General features: G+C 44.0%; 1 protein-coding gene across 1 annotated transcript in view; it reads right to left on the bottom strand.

The window, feature by feature from the left end:
• Nucleotides 1–14664, bottom strand: part of CNNM2 (cyclin and CBS domain divalent metal cation transport mediator 2) — a 116933-nt gene that overhangs the window by 5946 nt on the left and 96323 nt on the right. Inside the window, exons 3-6 of the mRNA XM_009578649.1 lie at nt 8895–9032; nt 6607–6776; nt 3459–3552; nt 905–970 (exon numbers count right to left, since the gene is read on the bottom strand). Coding sequence (XP_009576944.1) covers nt 905–970; nt 3459–3552; nt 6607–6776; nt 8895–9032 — 468 coding nt within the window. The remainder of the gene's footprint in view (nt 1–904; nt 971–3458; nt 3553–6606; nt 6777–8894; nt 9033–14664) is intronic.

Genomic DNA, 14664 nt, shown 5'->3' with positions numbered 1-14664 from the left:
AGGGAAAGACATTTCATCTGCAAAAGAAAACTTCAAAAGGAAGAAATACGTTCACTGTGGCCCAAACTATTTTAGGATCATGCTCTTCCTACGAACTTTCTTGACGGGTTTCCATTCTTCTCAATTACTCTGTGCATGCAGTGTCTGCAAAGCTCAGTTCTTGACCGTTCCCAATTTTCAACCGCTCAACCACATCTCAGAGCTCTTTTTGGCCCAATTTGTTCCCTCCTTGGTCTCTGCTCTCCAAAGGGATTTCTGTGTCATTCAACTTGGTTATTCAGCAAGGAAAGGTCTTAAGCAAAATGGGAAGCAGAAAACCCCACAGGAGGTCCCACAACCTTCTTGCACATTCCATTGCAAATCCATCCACTCAGTAAATCAGTGTGCCGGTCCATGGCATTAACCTCACTGAGAGAAAGCTCAAAGCTGTTGAGGAATTGAAATGGCCAGACTGTATACAAACCATAGAATTTACCCATATGAAAACATAAGAATTCTTCCATTAAAAAAGTTTTCCTTTTATGGCAGTTTAGCAGCAGACATTCTCCTCTGCCAAATGCATTTTCTTCAGAAATTTTTAAGCCTCAGCTTGGGGGAGAATACCCTCTTTTAAAAAATCTCCCCTCCTAATTTTTCACCAGTGTACGTATGAGAAACAGGAACAAGCACGCATTACCAAATACATTTTCTTCAACGTGTTTTTAGTTCTTCCCATTTTGCTGATTCTGTCATGTTGCTACCAGTTACGATAAACAAAAGTTTAGAATACCTACCTGCGAGGCATAACTCTGTGCTGGACTTCTCCCTAACGAGCAAAGGATCAGATAAATAACAGACTGCAGCTGACTTTTTATGGCATCAGGGCAGTCACAAGAATGGTGAAAATAGAAGCATGCGGATTTACCTGGAGAACCTGCTGCTAACAACTCTGTTCTGCTGACAACAAAGGTACGAGACAGGGACAAGGGAACTAGAAGAGGGAGAGAAAAAGGATGAGATCATGACCAGAAAGACGGCAGCTATCCACACTCGACAGGGGAAGGAGCCAGTTCACACACTGAAGAACTAAAACCAAAAGTGCAAATCAACTGTGAAAAAGTAAAGGGTTAAAACAAAAGTAAAAACAAAAAAGACAATTAAACAATTTTAGGAATAAACCAAAAAACAAGCCTAAGGAATTACAGTGAAGTGAACAATTTTCACTTGCTAATTTGAATGGTTATCCAGCACAGAACAGTCCATCAAGGTACACACCATTTTAAAATAGTTCAAAAGGTGCAGTGGTGCCCACTCCAGCCTGGAAGGCAAAGAGTTGAAACGAGCAAGAAAGCTTTTACAGGTGCTGTTTCTTATGGGAGTCAGACAAAAATAGAAATAAAACCAAAGGATACTTCATAGTTCTTCAAGTTTTCAGTAAAATGTCAAGTGAGGTTGTGATTCTCCAAGCTCATCCCTGTCAGGATGGTACCGTACTGCTCATCATCACTGCAAATCCCCCCCAGCTGTAGTTAAAGAAAAAAGCTTCACTCTTTTGTTGGGTTTTTTTGGTGTTTGGGTTTTTGTTTTGGTTTTGGGGGCGGGGGTGGTGGTGTTTGGGTTTTGTTTGGTTTGGTTTTTTTTTTAATGCTTTACTCTCCTGTTACTGACTTCACATTCCAGGTGGGGAGAGCAGGCACATGAAGTCTAATTAGGACACACAGAAGAGCAGGAGTTTTCTCTTGTTCTGCAATGACTTATACTTTCACTGAGCTTATACTTTCCACTGAGCAACAGGAATTTATTTTTACAAGCTCTTCCTAACAGAAATCTCAGGATGCTGCAAGACATCATAAAACAAATTCTCTAAAACCTGTGGAAAGACAGCAAAATGAGGGGTTTGCTACTGGTAAAAGCCAACCAGTCAAAAGTAAACAAATCCAAGGTTGGCCGAGATTAATTTAAAATAGTGCATATCCTGAAGTTTGACATGACAAAATCCAAGATGGATTTCAGGGCACGCAAAGAGGAGATCATTTGACCTCACAGGACTTGGGGCAACTGGCATGGTTGTGGGGAGGCTTAGTAACACACAAAAAAAAAACCAAAGACCATATGAAGACATTCAAACTGAACAATGCTGGCAAAACAGAGATGCCACAAGTGATTTCCAAGCATAGGTCTGGTAGGAGAAGGGACCATGCCTAACTCAGCTCTGTGCCTGGTCCATATTGCAAAAGCTGAGCTGCGAAGCTGAGGGTATGATGCAGTTGTACACACGTGTGTCACGATTCCTCGTGAACACTACTGCTACCGCTCGGATAAAATCCACCCAGCGTTCTGCACAGTTTCAAATCTGTCAAGCCTCAAAAGGTATAAGCTAGACTGATCAAAATAAAATGCACAGAATTAAGGAAGAATTAGTCTTGCCTGTAGAAGTGAGCTCACACGTCCAAGAGAACAGCTTTCGTCTGTAGAGTTTAATAAGGCTATACTCATAACTTACAAAATTATTTTCAATCCAACACCATTTGCTAATGTACATACACGTAGGTAGACATAGGTAAAGGGAGTGCTCATGAGTGTACAATTAAAATAAGCTGCCTCTCAAGTGGAATACAAACCCTGCTGCTACAGGAGGACCCGACTTCAGCGTGAGAAACGACTCTCCCTGAAGCTGAGCAAGCGGCTTTGTGTCAGCAGGCGGCCAATGCCAGCACCAACGCCCCGGCTCTCCCCAACGGGGCTGTGGATTCCCAGCTGAGGTTGAGATCTTTGTGGTGACACTGCTGGCACCAAAATACATTACCAAATGCTGAAATACAGCACTGCAGCCTACTCTTGGTGGATTATAAGACAATCCCCCAACCTGCGCCTGTGAGGTGGTGGCTTGCGCGGCTACCGCTTGTGTGCCAGGAACTGGCTCACCCCTCGGTGGGAGCTGGCTCACACCTCGCCCTCAGACACCAGCTCTCCCCGTTGCCGATTTCTTGGTTACATTTCCATACAAGCTGACAGGGGCAATCGCTTTTCTTGCACCGCTGCCCTCCCATTCCTCAAGACGGCTTTAGAAACAAGACCGGTAAAGCAAACCATCCCCAAACTAACCGGGCGTTTGTACTTTGCACCACTAGATGTCCCTCTGCCACTAAGGATTTACTCCCGTTAATTCAACCCGTTACCCTACCGTGAGCAAAACCACAAAGCTGTCCTCCAGTACCAAACACATCATTCGCTAAGGCCAACACTCGCATCCCCCGGGAGCTGGCAAACCGCTGCCAGCCACTGGGTTTCGGAGTCGGCCCGGCCCCTCCCAGGGATGCTGTGCCAGGCAGGCAGTTTCGCTGGCAAGGAGGTATCGTTTACATCGGCCCCCTGGACACGGCGGGGGGATGCCCTGCACAGCCTCCTCCCGCCGCACTCACAGGACGGGCAGGCTTGTGCAGGAGCGCATTCCAGAAGCAGAAGGTAAGAGGACATACCTGGCGATGCTGTGAGGGCCATGACCCCATAGTAGGAAAAAGCACCAGCTTCAAACTTCATCCCCTCTTTCCCAGCCTCCACTTCCACTTTCCCCTGTTAAGGAAAAGGAGAGAGAGCTGCAATTAAAAGGGACCGCAGGTCTCGAGGCACAAGACCAGACTTGAGCCCTGAAAGCTAGTTTTGCCTGACGTTCCTAAGCAGTGTCATGGTCCCTGCAGTTTGTAACGGTGCCTGAACAGGGGCAGACCCTGGAGGGCAACACGCTCTTGTGCCCTGAGCTATCCTGGTCTTTGGTGCCCTGTGGCCAGCGTAAGCCCCTGCAGATGAGTGGGATCACCACAGCGATTCGGGGTGGTACTATTGCCCTGCTCCAAGTGCTGCCAGGCTGCTTTCCCTCAATGCAGAGTGAAAAAATACTCCCTCAGTATCAGCACAAGCTTATATGTAGCACAGTCATCTGGGGTCTTGAGACACCTAGACATTCTGCGCTACAGCTCACATTCACACACAGAGTCCCCTCTCACACAAACATAGGAAAGGGAGATGGGAGACAACAGCGAGGAGGCTGTCTGCCTTCACCGATGAGCTTCCCACAGAAACAAAGTCCTTATTCCCGAAGAAGCAGTCTTGGGGCTACTTTGGTTTTCTTGGTTTCTAGCAGTTTTACATATTCCAGCACCCTTAACTTAAGATCCTGCTCTTTCACAGGGTCTTGCCTAGAAGGACCCTCAGTGCTTCCCAAGCTGTACAAAACTACACTATCACGCAAATGCACCCATTTCTGATGTGGGCTGAATCAATGTTTAACATCACATTCTACAAAGGACTCTAGAACAGAACCCACCCTATCAAACATAGCTGTAAACATCCCAGTTACTTTGGTATACAAGTAGCCAAAAAGAATTGACTCCTTAGTGGTACTGCACTGAGAGTTACAGCACACCACTGCAGACAGGAGAAACCTCATGCAGCTTTCTGGCTGAACTACACAAAGGTTGGGATTTCAGGCAAACAATGTAATTACCTGCAATGCTTTCCCTCTGGCTAGGCTGGAAAGGGCAGACAGACTGCCTGTCCCATGTGTACTAAGTAGACTGAACATCAACTGGGCACAATCGGGTTAAAATGAGTCCAAAAAGTAGATTTTATTTCTATGTGTTTATTTCACTAAGCACCATTTAAAATAAATAATCATGCCTTTAACTTCACAGTATTGTACTGGAGCATAAAAATGTGAAAATGAACTCATCCTGCATGAGCCCCGATACCAAGTCAGTTTGTCTAACTGTCCCAGATGAGAAAAACCACAAAATCTACCTGGCAGGAAGGGAGTGCCTAGCTCACAAATCCACTTTCCTGCTATCACAAGCAACAACTTCACATAATCCCTTTTAAAACCAATTTCACTCCACAACACAAATAAGTAGCTTATTTGTTCATTATAAGCCTTTCAAAAGGTACGATTTCGTCACCCAGGTAAAGACTGGTTATAAACAGAGCTCTCAACCTACTTACTGCTAGTAGTTATTCACCAGCCAAGACCAGGTCTCCAAAATACATACACAACCAGGCTTTGATCTTCACATAAAATGCATGCACATGTGGTTTCTGGTTTTCCACTGTTTAATGTTCTAACATGAATTTTGAAAAAACACAATGACAAAAACAAATCTCAAACTGCTACAGAACAACTTCCCATTAGCTAAGAGAAAAGCTGTTGTAAACAGGTGACATTCCAGCTAAAACAGTAATTCTACAGAGATTAAATAAGTACATTTAATGCACAAAATATACATTTAATTGTGTTCTGGCATGTGTTCACTGTGAAGGTATTCTTGGTCTCTCGACATGAGAGAGTAAGTCCAAGTCTATTTAAGTAACTAAAGCAGAGTATTTATCCCCTCTGGATCCTTGCAGAACCAATCTTGTTACCACTTTTATAGTATGTACCTACCACAAGACTCACTTTTCCAAATGCATTATAGAGCTAGCACGTTGTGTTTGCTAAATATTTATTGATTGAAGAATAGCTCAGAAAGAACTGATTGTTCTTTTGTATCGCCCATGTCCTCCATTTACATCTTTGCAGCATTACCTCATTCAGGAGCATTAACTTGCCTCTGGAATATTTCAGATTGCAACAATTCAGCACATAAGAAAGAGCAGTTAAAGAGCTACCAGTGGTTCCTCAAACCCTTGAAAAAAACCGCCCCCCCTTTTTTTTTAAGGCCATGTTAAGGAAGATTTCAAGCCCTGCGTTACAACTTTAGCTACAATGCTTATGTTTTTATAACCAAAACTGGTTTCAGTTATGCAGGATAGAAACATAAGCATCTTTCCAGCAAAATCTCTCTTGAAGGACTGTTCCTGCTCAAACAGTGCTAGATGGAAGCTAAGTTTCTGTGTAAAGCTTTACCTAGCCATTCAAGAGTTCCTGTCAAGTAACAAAACCTGGGAGATACCAGCACTGGAAGCAATCCTGTACAGAACAAGCAGAAAACAGTCCTTCCACACCACCTAGGGCTCCAACCTAAAAACCACCCAAATGCAGCGATCTCGGGTAGGGCGAGTGCTTGGATGGCAGGGTGCCCAGGAACCGCAGGGGCTGGGGCAGGAGGTGGCATCAGTTCAGTAGATGGCGCAATGCCCCCACTGAAACCTGCGCTTCTCACAACAACAAAGATACAGACTTCAAAATTGCACAGAAAAATGTCGTTTCTCTGAACTGTCAAACTCCCTATGCCTCCTTTTGCAAAAGGAAAAAACGCATTAGAGAAAGCATCCTGGCCAAACTCCTATGACACGACATATTTTGCACCCCTATTTTCCAAGCAATGCCAGCTGTATGCAGGGATTCCTTTGCATTGCCTATCCTAGTGCTACCTAAAGCATAAGTAAATTTCAACATATGACTGGAAGTGGGAAGTGCTGTCTACCCTTCACAACTGGTTTAACTAAGGCTGAAAGCAGCTGAGTGAGCTCTTCAAGGTTGGCAAGGTCATATACGCGGCAGGAGCAGTTCCCAGGAGCCATAGTTCCATTCCCATGTTTGAAAGTAGACAAACTTCAACAACTGGAAGAGGTACAGAGAGGGATATGTCAGGAGATGAAGGATTTTGCACATATCTACATAGTCACATGTCTGACCTGTAAAATGAGAACAAAGTAGTCGACGGGCTTGTTTCGCTGGTAGAGGTAGTGTTCTGGGGCTTTCTTGTTCTTCTCGTCGTATTTCAGCTCCTGGATGACGTTGGGATGTTTTAGCAGCCTGAGAAGGATCTTCTCTGACATCTGGGATGGACCAAATGCTTCTACTTCTATAACACAAGATACAACTTGGCATTACACTTCATATGCTTGGCAAGAAGTTAGCAATACTCGTTAATAAGCATTTGCCTACAAAAGACACACAGATGCAGAGAGATCCATTATGGAATTGCAGGCTTCTTGTCTTTTGAGACTGTTAGATTTGTAAGGGGGGAAAAAACCCAGCACACCCCAACTTTCATTACTGAAGTATTTTTCAAAACAACCAAGAACCATGTCTTCATCTGAAAGGGAAAAGAAAAAGGCAGTCTTGCCCTCTTGAGAGTTCAGAGTCACAGTTGTATAGGCTCATTGGAGAGTTGTATAAATGTAAGAGCTTTACAATTGGGGACACAGAGAACCTTTGGATTTGTTTTTTCCTTCCTCAAATGGTATTAAAGTTACTGCATTTATTGCATTTTAAGGAAAAAAAAAAAAAAAAGACTGTTTGGGGCCTAGAAAGTTGCTCTAGATAGATTGCTCTACATAAATCAAAGACACAATTGGGGCTGCCACAGTTCATATGGGAAGAGTTACTCAAAGTGAGAGACAGTGCAGGTCAGTTCAAACCATGTGGGATTAATGCCTGACACACAGAACACATCCCCTATCCGCTTGCTCTTCAGTGTTCCCAACGGTAGCTGTTTGAAGCAGAAAAGCTCATCCTTGTGTGGGAGAGTTAAGCCAGGGACGTAGAGATTTACACATGCAAATTTATAAGCTTTCCTAACACCTCATTTCAGAACAGGACCATTACTGACCCAGTACCTTTCATCTGCTAAAGATACTATTCTCAATTTAGAACAGAGAAACCAAAACCGTAGCTTTCATCTTATTTAGCAGTGGCTTCACAGACAGACCAGGATTTAAGCTACACAATCCTTTCATCCACAAAACAAGTAGAGAAGCAGCACTGTAAGACTACGTCTGTTGAGCAGGTGTTTAGGGAACTCCATCAAGTCTTGTACCACTACATGAACAACGCCTTGCTTGCTGTTAAATCCGCAGCTTCCTGTTGAACTGCTTCCTTTCACCACGGACACGCTCACGTGCACATGAGCCGTAGGAGTCCAAGTCTTTTAAGGAATTACTGCCCCTCAGCTGAGATGTGATAACCGATCATATACATGTTTGTTTCAAGTCACAGAGGCAAAACAAAGCATCAAGGCGGACTAGGAGCATCTAGGCAGGCAGTTACTGCATCTTAGAGGAGGGGAAGTACTAATTTCCAACTGGAGCTGGCAAACTTGAGACAAAACAACTTTATCATTTTCAACCCATGAATATATGTTGAACATAGCAGTGAAAGACGCCCGTCTGAAAGGCCTGCATGTGAGAAGTCTTTATATGTCAAAGAGAGACAGCACGAGCAATAGGAAGGTATGTTTTCCACAAGCTCTCCTGTTAACAGGTCTCATCTCTGAGGTGAAGGGACCAACTTTACGACGAAAGGCAGTAGCAGCTGCAAGAAACCATTCAAGGTCCTGGCCTCTCTGCCAGACTGTCCACCCAAGGGCTAAAACATCAAGGCGTTCTGGGATGGAGACAACTGTCCTCTGAAACCTGAAGTCATCAACGGAGGTCACACAAGCCAGCCAGAAATCCATTTTAAAAAGTACAGTTCAACTGCCTGTGCAGTCTGCATTAAATGTGTCAGGAGAGTTTTTCACTTGCAGTCAAAAAGTCTCATGGAACAGGTTTAGACCTTCCTGAAAAAAGTCCAGCATCTCTTTCTGGAGAAGGCGCCAGAATGCAATTACAGCCAGCTGGCCAGTGGTATCGAGTCCTCTTTGGTTTGTTCCCTGAGCTCTTCCTAATGGGGTGTACTTGCTAGTCGTTAATCTGACGGACTCTAGACATGCAGTGCGGCACTTGGCATTCATCCTTACCTTTGAGACCAATTTAAAGTTACTGGTCCACCCCTGGTAAATGTCTCAGAGGGTTCATGCCGACACTGAACACAGGAGAGGAAAGAATTTAAAAAGAAAAACACAACAGTGGCATTATTTGTCACCCCACAATCCAGCCTCCCTTCCCGCCTGCACTGTCCCACCCACCTCACCAGCCTTTGCTGACAAACTGCCTCCGAGGCTCTGGCACGATTGCAAAAAAAGATAACCCGCACTTGCCTGTTGCCAGGAACCGGTGCATTGCCAGGAGGAGCTGCGGTGATATTTTAACCTTCATCTCGCTGTCTGTCTGCTTGAATGCAGAGAAGTCCTGCTTCCTGTCCCGATGAGCTACTTTCTTTTTCGTCTTGTTATCAGCTGGGGAAGGGAGGGTGGGAAAAGAAAGGAAGGAAGCGATTTCTGTTAGAACAGGGTCCAACACGAACTGCGCTGGATGCAGTCAGCCAGGATGGCCATCCCGAGCACAGGGTGCAGACAAACCCCTCCGCAGTACACGCAAAGCCCTGCTCATCGGCACGCAGCACAAACCAGAACAACCAGCGAGCTGTGCTGCGGGCTCATCCGGCTGTCGGCCCCTGTCCTGCAGAGCCAGGTACCCGCAGTCTCTGTCACTTCTCTGTCACTTCAATGGGGGGAAAGTCTCTGCTTGCAAACATCTAATTGCAGAGCACCTCTGCATATTACATATAAGGTGCGTGCACATTTCTAGGTGGGGAGAAGGAGTCCTGCTTAGCGTTACTAATGATCAAAAGGTGGTGTTCTACAAGACTATCTGTGATAGCTACTTTTTTCATATACATTCCTCAGAAAATTCCCAGCAAGTACATAGACTAAATATACAATGACTTATTTCTTACACTGTACCATAGCTTCACTGACTCTTCACAGCTTTGGCAAAATCCGCATGCTTTTGATCCAAGTAAGTCCCAATGTCTAGCGTATGCAGCTTCTTTTGTCCTGTCCAAACTTCCACAAAGGCTGGCAAGGTGTACAGCCTGGAGGTGGGAATCTCTGGCCGCTCTACAAGCACTGAAGCCAGAATGAAGTACAGAGTAGCTTCAGGAGTTCAGATACGGGAATTCGCCTGCTAGTGATCCTGGACTCCTGTCCTTTATTCAGCTAAATACTTGCCACTTGGTTCGTCTGTGTCTTAAAACAGGTTCTGTGGTGGGGAATCCCCATTTGTGAAAGAAAACATGAAAGATGGAGTTGCAGAGGCACAAACAACCCCAACTATTATCATCCACCCACTGAGCTAATCTGCCAAAATGTCTAGGAAACCAGGTAAGCAGAGAGCTATAGGCATGTTGGGGTACAGTATACATCAATCCCAGGGAGAAGTGGTCTCTGCTCAGATGGCAGGGTCTTGCTCTTCTCTCCTGACACAGTGCGTAAGGTGGCATTGGCTATAAGCAACAGAATGCTGTCAGACATTCTGAGCTTCACCGTATATTGCAGGAAACCCAAGCCTTGAGGCAATTACTGAGAGCCCCTCAGAGTTGAGGCTCGGCTCAGGTTCTAGGGCCTTAGTGGGGAAAGATACTGAAAACACTATAGCTATCTTTTCTACCAGACCCCTAGTCATTGGCTTAAAATATCTGGACTTTTGAGGGACCACAGGCAGTTCTGGCACATTGATTCACTACAGAGAATTTGGGCAAGCACACGAAGAGGTGTAGGTGAAGCTAACACTGTGAAACCTCACGCATACTTTCAGGTAGCTGTTGCCAGATTTTGGGTTATGCATGCAAAGATGATTAAAGTGATGTACCATAGCAAGGAAACCACTGAGATCTGGAGTCCTGTAGGTGTCCAAATATGCGCTACAGACTACATACGCTACTCAGAGCGGTTGAGTTTGGGGCTTGGAAATGCACAATACTGGTAATTAACTAATTTCTAGAAAGATTTTCCCAAGTCACCTAGCCTTTTAGATATGAACACATTTAGATCCTCAACTTCCCATGGACAAGCCTCCACTATAGGACTATCACAGACTCAACAGCAATAGTGTACTGACAGTAATGTATCTACTCTAGATATCTAAAGCTCATTCTGTGAGCAGTGCAAATTAGAAAATTTGAGATACTTGTTCCCAAGCACATGGAGAAGAACGATGACTACCCATGCCCTTTTTCTTCTTTGAAACCAGAAGCCTCTTACCCTAGTACTACTTTACCCAGGACCTGGACTACATCAGGGACTGCAGTTTCTCTTCCAAAAGCAGGAATAGAAACCACCCAAGGGAGTGGTTACAGACTAAAAACAATCCCTGCCTTAGGAATATAGTCTGAGACAGACCTTATCTGTACTTGCAGTTAAAGGAAAGATGGATACCAAAGCAACAGAAAGTGAATAGGAGAAAAGTCCCCCAGAAGCTCTCACTAAATCCTACCTCTTGTAAGAGGTAAGAAGAATAGAAACTGCCTTTTCTGAAAAGCTCCAAGAATGCTATTTTTTACAATGCTGTGGCTGAGATGCTTTCTTACAAGAAGCTCCATCATTGCTCTCTTCAGGGAGGCAAAAATCACCACAAGTACAAGTTTTGGCCCTGGGACAGGGAAACATCTCTTCAGTAGGGCAGTAAAGCATCTCTGTATTTCTCCTGTGAGTGAGCTGTACCACCGCAGGCTTCACACTGCACTTCTGGTACCTGAAAACAGGGCCAGCATCACACCATGGGAGGATGCCTTAAATCTTTCTGTCTGCATCAGTCATCAAGGTAAGAGACCCAGACTCTTAATCAAATGATAGGTGATTTCAACTCCTTCTACTGTTTCCTTGGCAGCTCGTCCAGAAACCTTCCCCCATGAAAAATGTTACACAGTGAGAGCAGAGCTGTATGGCTTAAAGCCATTATCTTGGCTTATTTTTGTAAGGGATGGTCTTAATTGTTCTTTGCTATCCAAACAACTTCTGAGCTTCTTGTAAGACATAGGAACCAAGGATTGGATGGTGACAGAAGTAATTGAATCTGGACCAGGTATTTCCTATCTGTCCTTTCATCAGCACACAGATGAGGACGTAAAAACGCAATGTAAGCTGATGCTTACAACTAGACTATTTATCTGCAACGTGCAGAATGTGTGCACAAGGGTGTGTTAAGGTATTTCACTTGTAGAAAATTCCCAGATTTTACGTCGGGCAAACACTCTCTGAATCTGTATGCGTGAAAAACAGCAGCATTCCAGTTGCACTAAGGGGATGATTAAACTCGTCTTCAATTAGAAAGAGCTAAATAAGACAGGCCACCAGTCAAACCCGGGTCAGAACGGTGAACTCCATGTTCCTCAAGCGGACTCTGTCGTCTGAGGCCAACGCAGAACATACAGCTTTCTCTCCTGGGCCTCTGAGAAGGTTGAGAAATGCTCTCCCACCGTGGCTAGGGCCATGGGAGTGCAGGACAGATTCCTGTAGTGCGTCAACCATGAAAAAATGCTCCAACTTTCCAATACTAAAAGCCAAACACACTGACAGCTTTTCATCATGACACTGGCTGAGACGTAGTCAGAGACTACCTGTGTCGTAACAGAAATCTCTTCTTACCACCCCATCAGCATCCTCAATACAAAGTCTCATGCTCAGAAGTACTCAGTCTATCCAGATGTTGATAGGTCAAGACATATTTAACAATTCTTCTTGCTCCCATTTTCTTCTCCTTCCTCCCAACACCTCTGCAAGCCATAAGACATAGCAGACTAGAGCAATCTGAAGAAATATCACGCATTTATTGGGCACGCAACCCTTGAGAAATTCAGCTGCAGAGCTTCAGCAGTGAGAGCAGCTTTCAGCAAAAACTGTAAATATACAATTGCTTCTATCCTAAACAATTCAAATGGATTTTCATGGAAACAGCAGAAAGGCACAGCTCCAACACCAAGGTCAGCCTTTTCATCAAATTTCAAGTTTCCATCAAAGCAAAACAAAACATTTTTAAAACTTCAGAACAGAGGCATAACAACGCTGCCAACATTTTTCATAAGGTCTACTTTTAAGTAAACACCTAGCACAGAGCAAATCAGTCCAAAGGTTTCAAGTTGGCTTGGTCTGAGCTGAGCAAGCCAGCTTGGTCTTACAACAAACAGGATCAGAGAACTCTAGTACTAGATGGGCTTACTAGTACTGACACACTGATATCAACATCAAAAATGAGCTGCCTTAACAATATCGTGGACAATAAGGTACCTTCAGTAAACCCAAAGCATGTTCCCATCACGATACCAACTGGAAGTAGTTACAGGACATTAATCTGCCCAAATCCAAAATCTATCACATCTTCTGCGATCCTCGCAGCTTCTCTGGATTTCTGCTCTTTCACTTACTGCTACAGTTTCCTTCAATCTAAACAATGGAATGAACTCCAGTGCTTCATAAAGAAACTAGAAGTTCATCTTCAGGGTACGTAGCAGGAGTCACCCCCCAAAAATTTCCTGCATCCTCCAGGAAGCCTAGGAAGTGAAGTTTCTCTCCTGTTCTGAACCAGGAATTTTCAATAGTAAAACCTTCCCAGGAAGGAGAGTTTCAAATGAACTCATGTTCACCAGCTCTATTTTGTTAATCTAGGAAGTCTTAAAATTAAATTCTCATTTCCTTGCCCTCTAACATGTTATTAATGGTCAAAGCTTTTTTTGTCCTGAAGAACAACACAGCATGATCTATGTGGTCTCTCTTAACAAACAAGGGAAAAAAAAACATTGAAAAGCATATGCAATGCCTTTTCACTCGTAGAAACATGGAAATATCTCAAAGGTGATGAGACAAAGATAGGATCTTTTTGGAGTATAAAAGAAAGTCTGAATTCACCATGTAAAAGCATTATGTTGTAACTGATTAGCCCAACAATTCATTTGTGAAGGTATGAAAAGAAATCGATACTAACTAGACTTCTGTCATTTGCATGGTAATTAGACTGTTTAGCATAACGTAAAACACAACTGCGATTTACATGAACCTTTGGGCACATAAATACTCGTAAAATACTGACCAGCTACAGAAAGTAGTTCAGGCAATAACAATCTATTAGGAAAAGCAGAAGTATGTCTGTTCCACAGTGTAAAGTGCTCATTTGGCATTTGGCTTGGAGGGAGGACAGAAGATGCTTGCATTGGCCTGAAAAAGATGCTGTAGAAACATTCAGATCCCTTTCATGAAGAAAGAAAAAGACAGCAAAGGACAGCTGAACAGTGTTAAAGATATTTAAAATTATTATTTCTATTATTTCTATTACAATAGAACCTAGAGACATCCTTGTGCTACGTGCGAACACATAGTAAAAAATAGTATCTGCCAGCAAGTGATCAAAGCACAGATAAGACAGATGAAGAATGACAGAAAGGAAGTCCCGTACGCACAGTACGCACATTGTGCAGATGGGAAGAGGAGCAAAGACACTTTAGGTAGCTGGCCAAAGACCAGACAAACTCTACACTGGGAAAGAAAAGAGTCCAGATCTCTCAAGTCCCGGGTAATGGTTGACCTGCAGCATCATCTCCCTCAACATATGTTAACACAAAGGAAGGAAGGAGCTATACTGAGTGATAAAAAGAGGAGTCATTTAGGACATGCTGGTTTTGAGCCCTGAAGAAGACTTTCCATTCTCAGGTTTTCTGCATGAGTGACAGAGAGAGACTCTAAACAGACTCCATTCCCCTTCCTTGAGGCATGGTATTTGCCTGCCTTCTTGCTAAAGTACAGTAGTACGTGGACTACAGGCCCTTGAGGTGGAGAGAGGTTAGCGGAAAATGTGGGAGGTTGTGAGCACTGTAACAAAAAGGTTTAACAAGGTCACTGTGGTGGAGAACAGCTAGCAGGAGAGACCAGATTGTTGCAGATGTAAACCTTCTTGATGGAAGGGTCAAATAAAGAAACCTGTCCTGTTTCTGAATTAATACAGCATAAAGGGGTGAGGTGCCCATGCTGCGAAAACAAAAATTATTTTGACCCTCTGGGGGATCTGCAGGTCATTTGACCATTGAGATTTTAAATCAGT

The sequence above is a fragment of the Fulmarus glacialis genome, unplaced genomic scaffold (assembly GCF_000690835.1).
Source record: "Fulmarus glacialis isolate BGI_N327 unplaced genomic scaffold, ASM69083v1 scaffold2295, whole genome shotgun sequence".
Classification (NCBI taxonomy): Eukaryota; Metazoa; Chordata; class Aves; order Procellariiformes; family Procellariidae; genus Fulmarus; species Fulmarus glacialis.
Note: the sequence above shows the minus strand (reverse complement) of the source record. Positions and strands in the feature narration are given on the sequence as shown.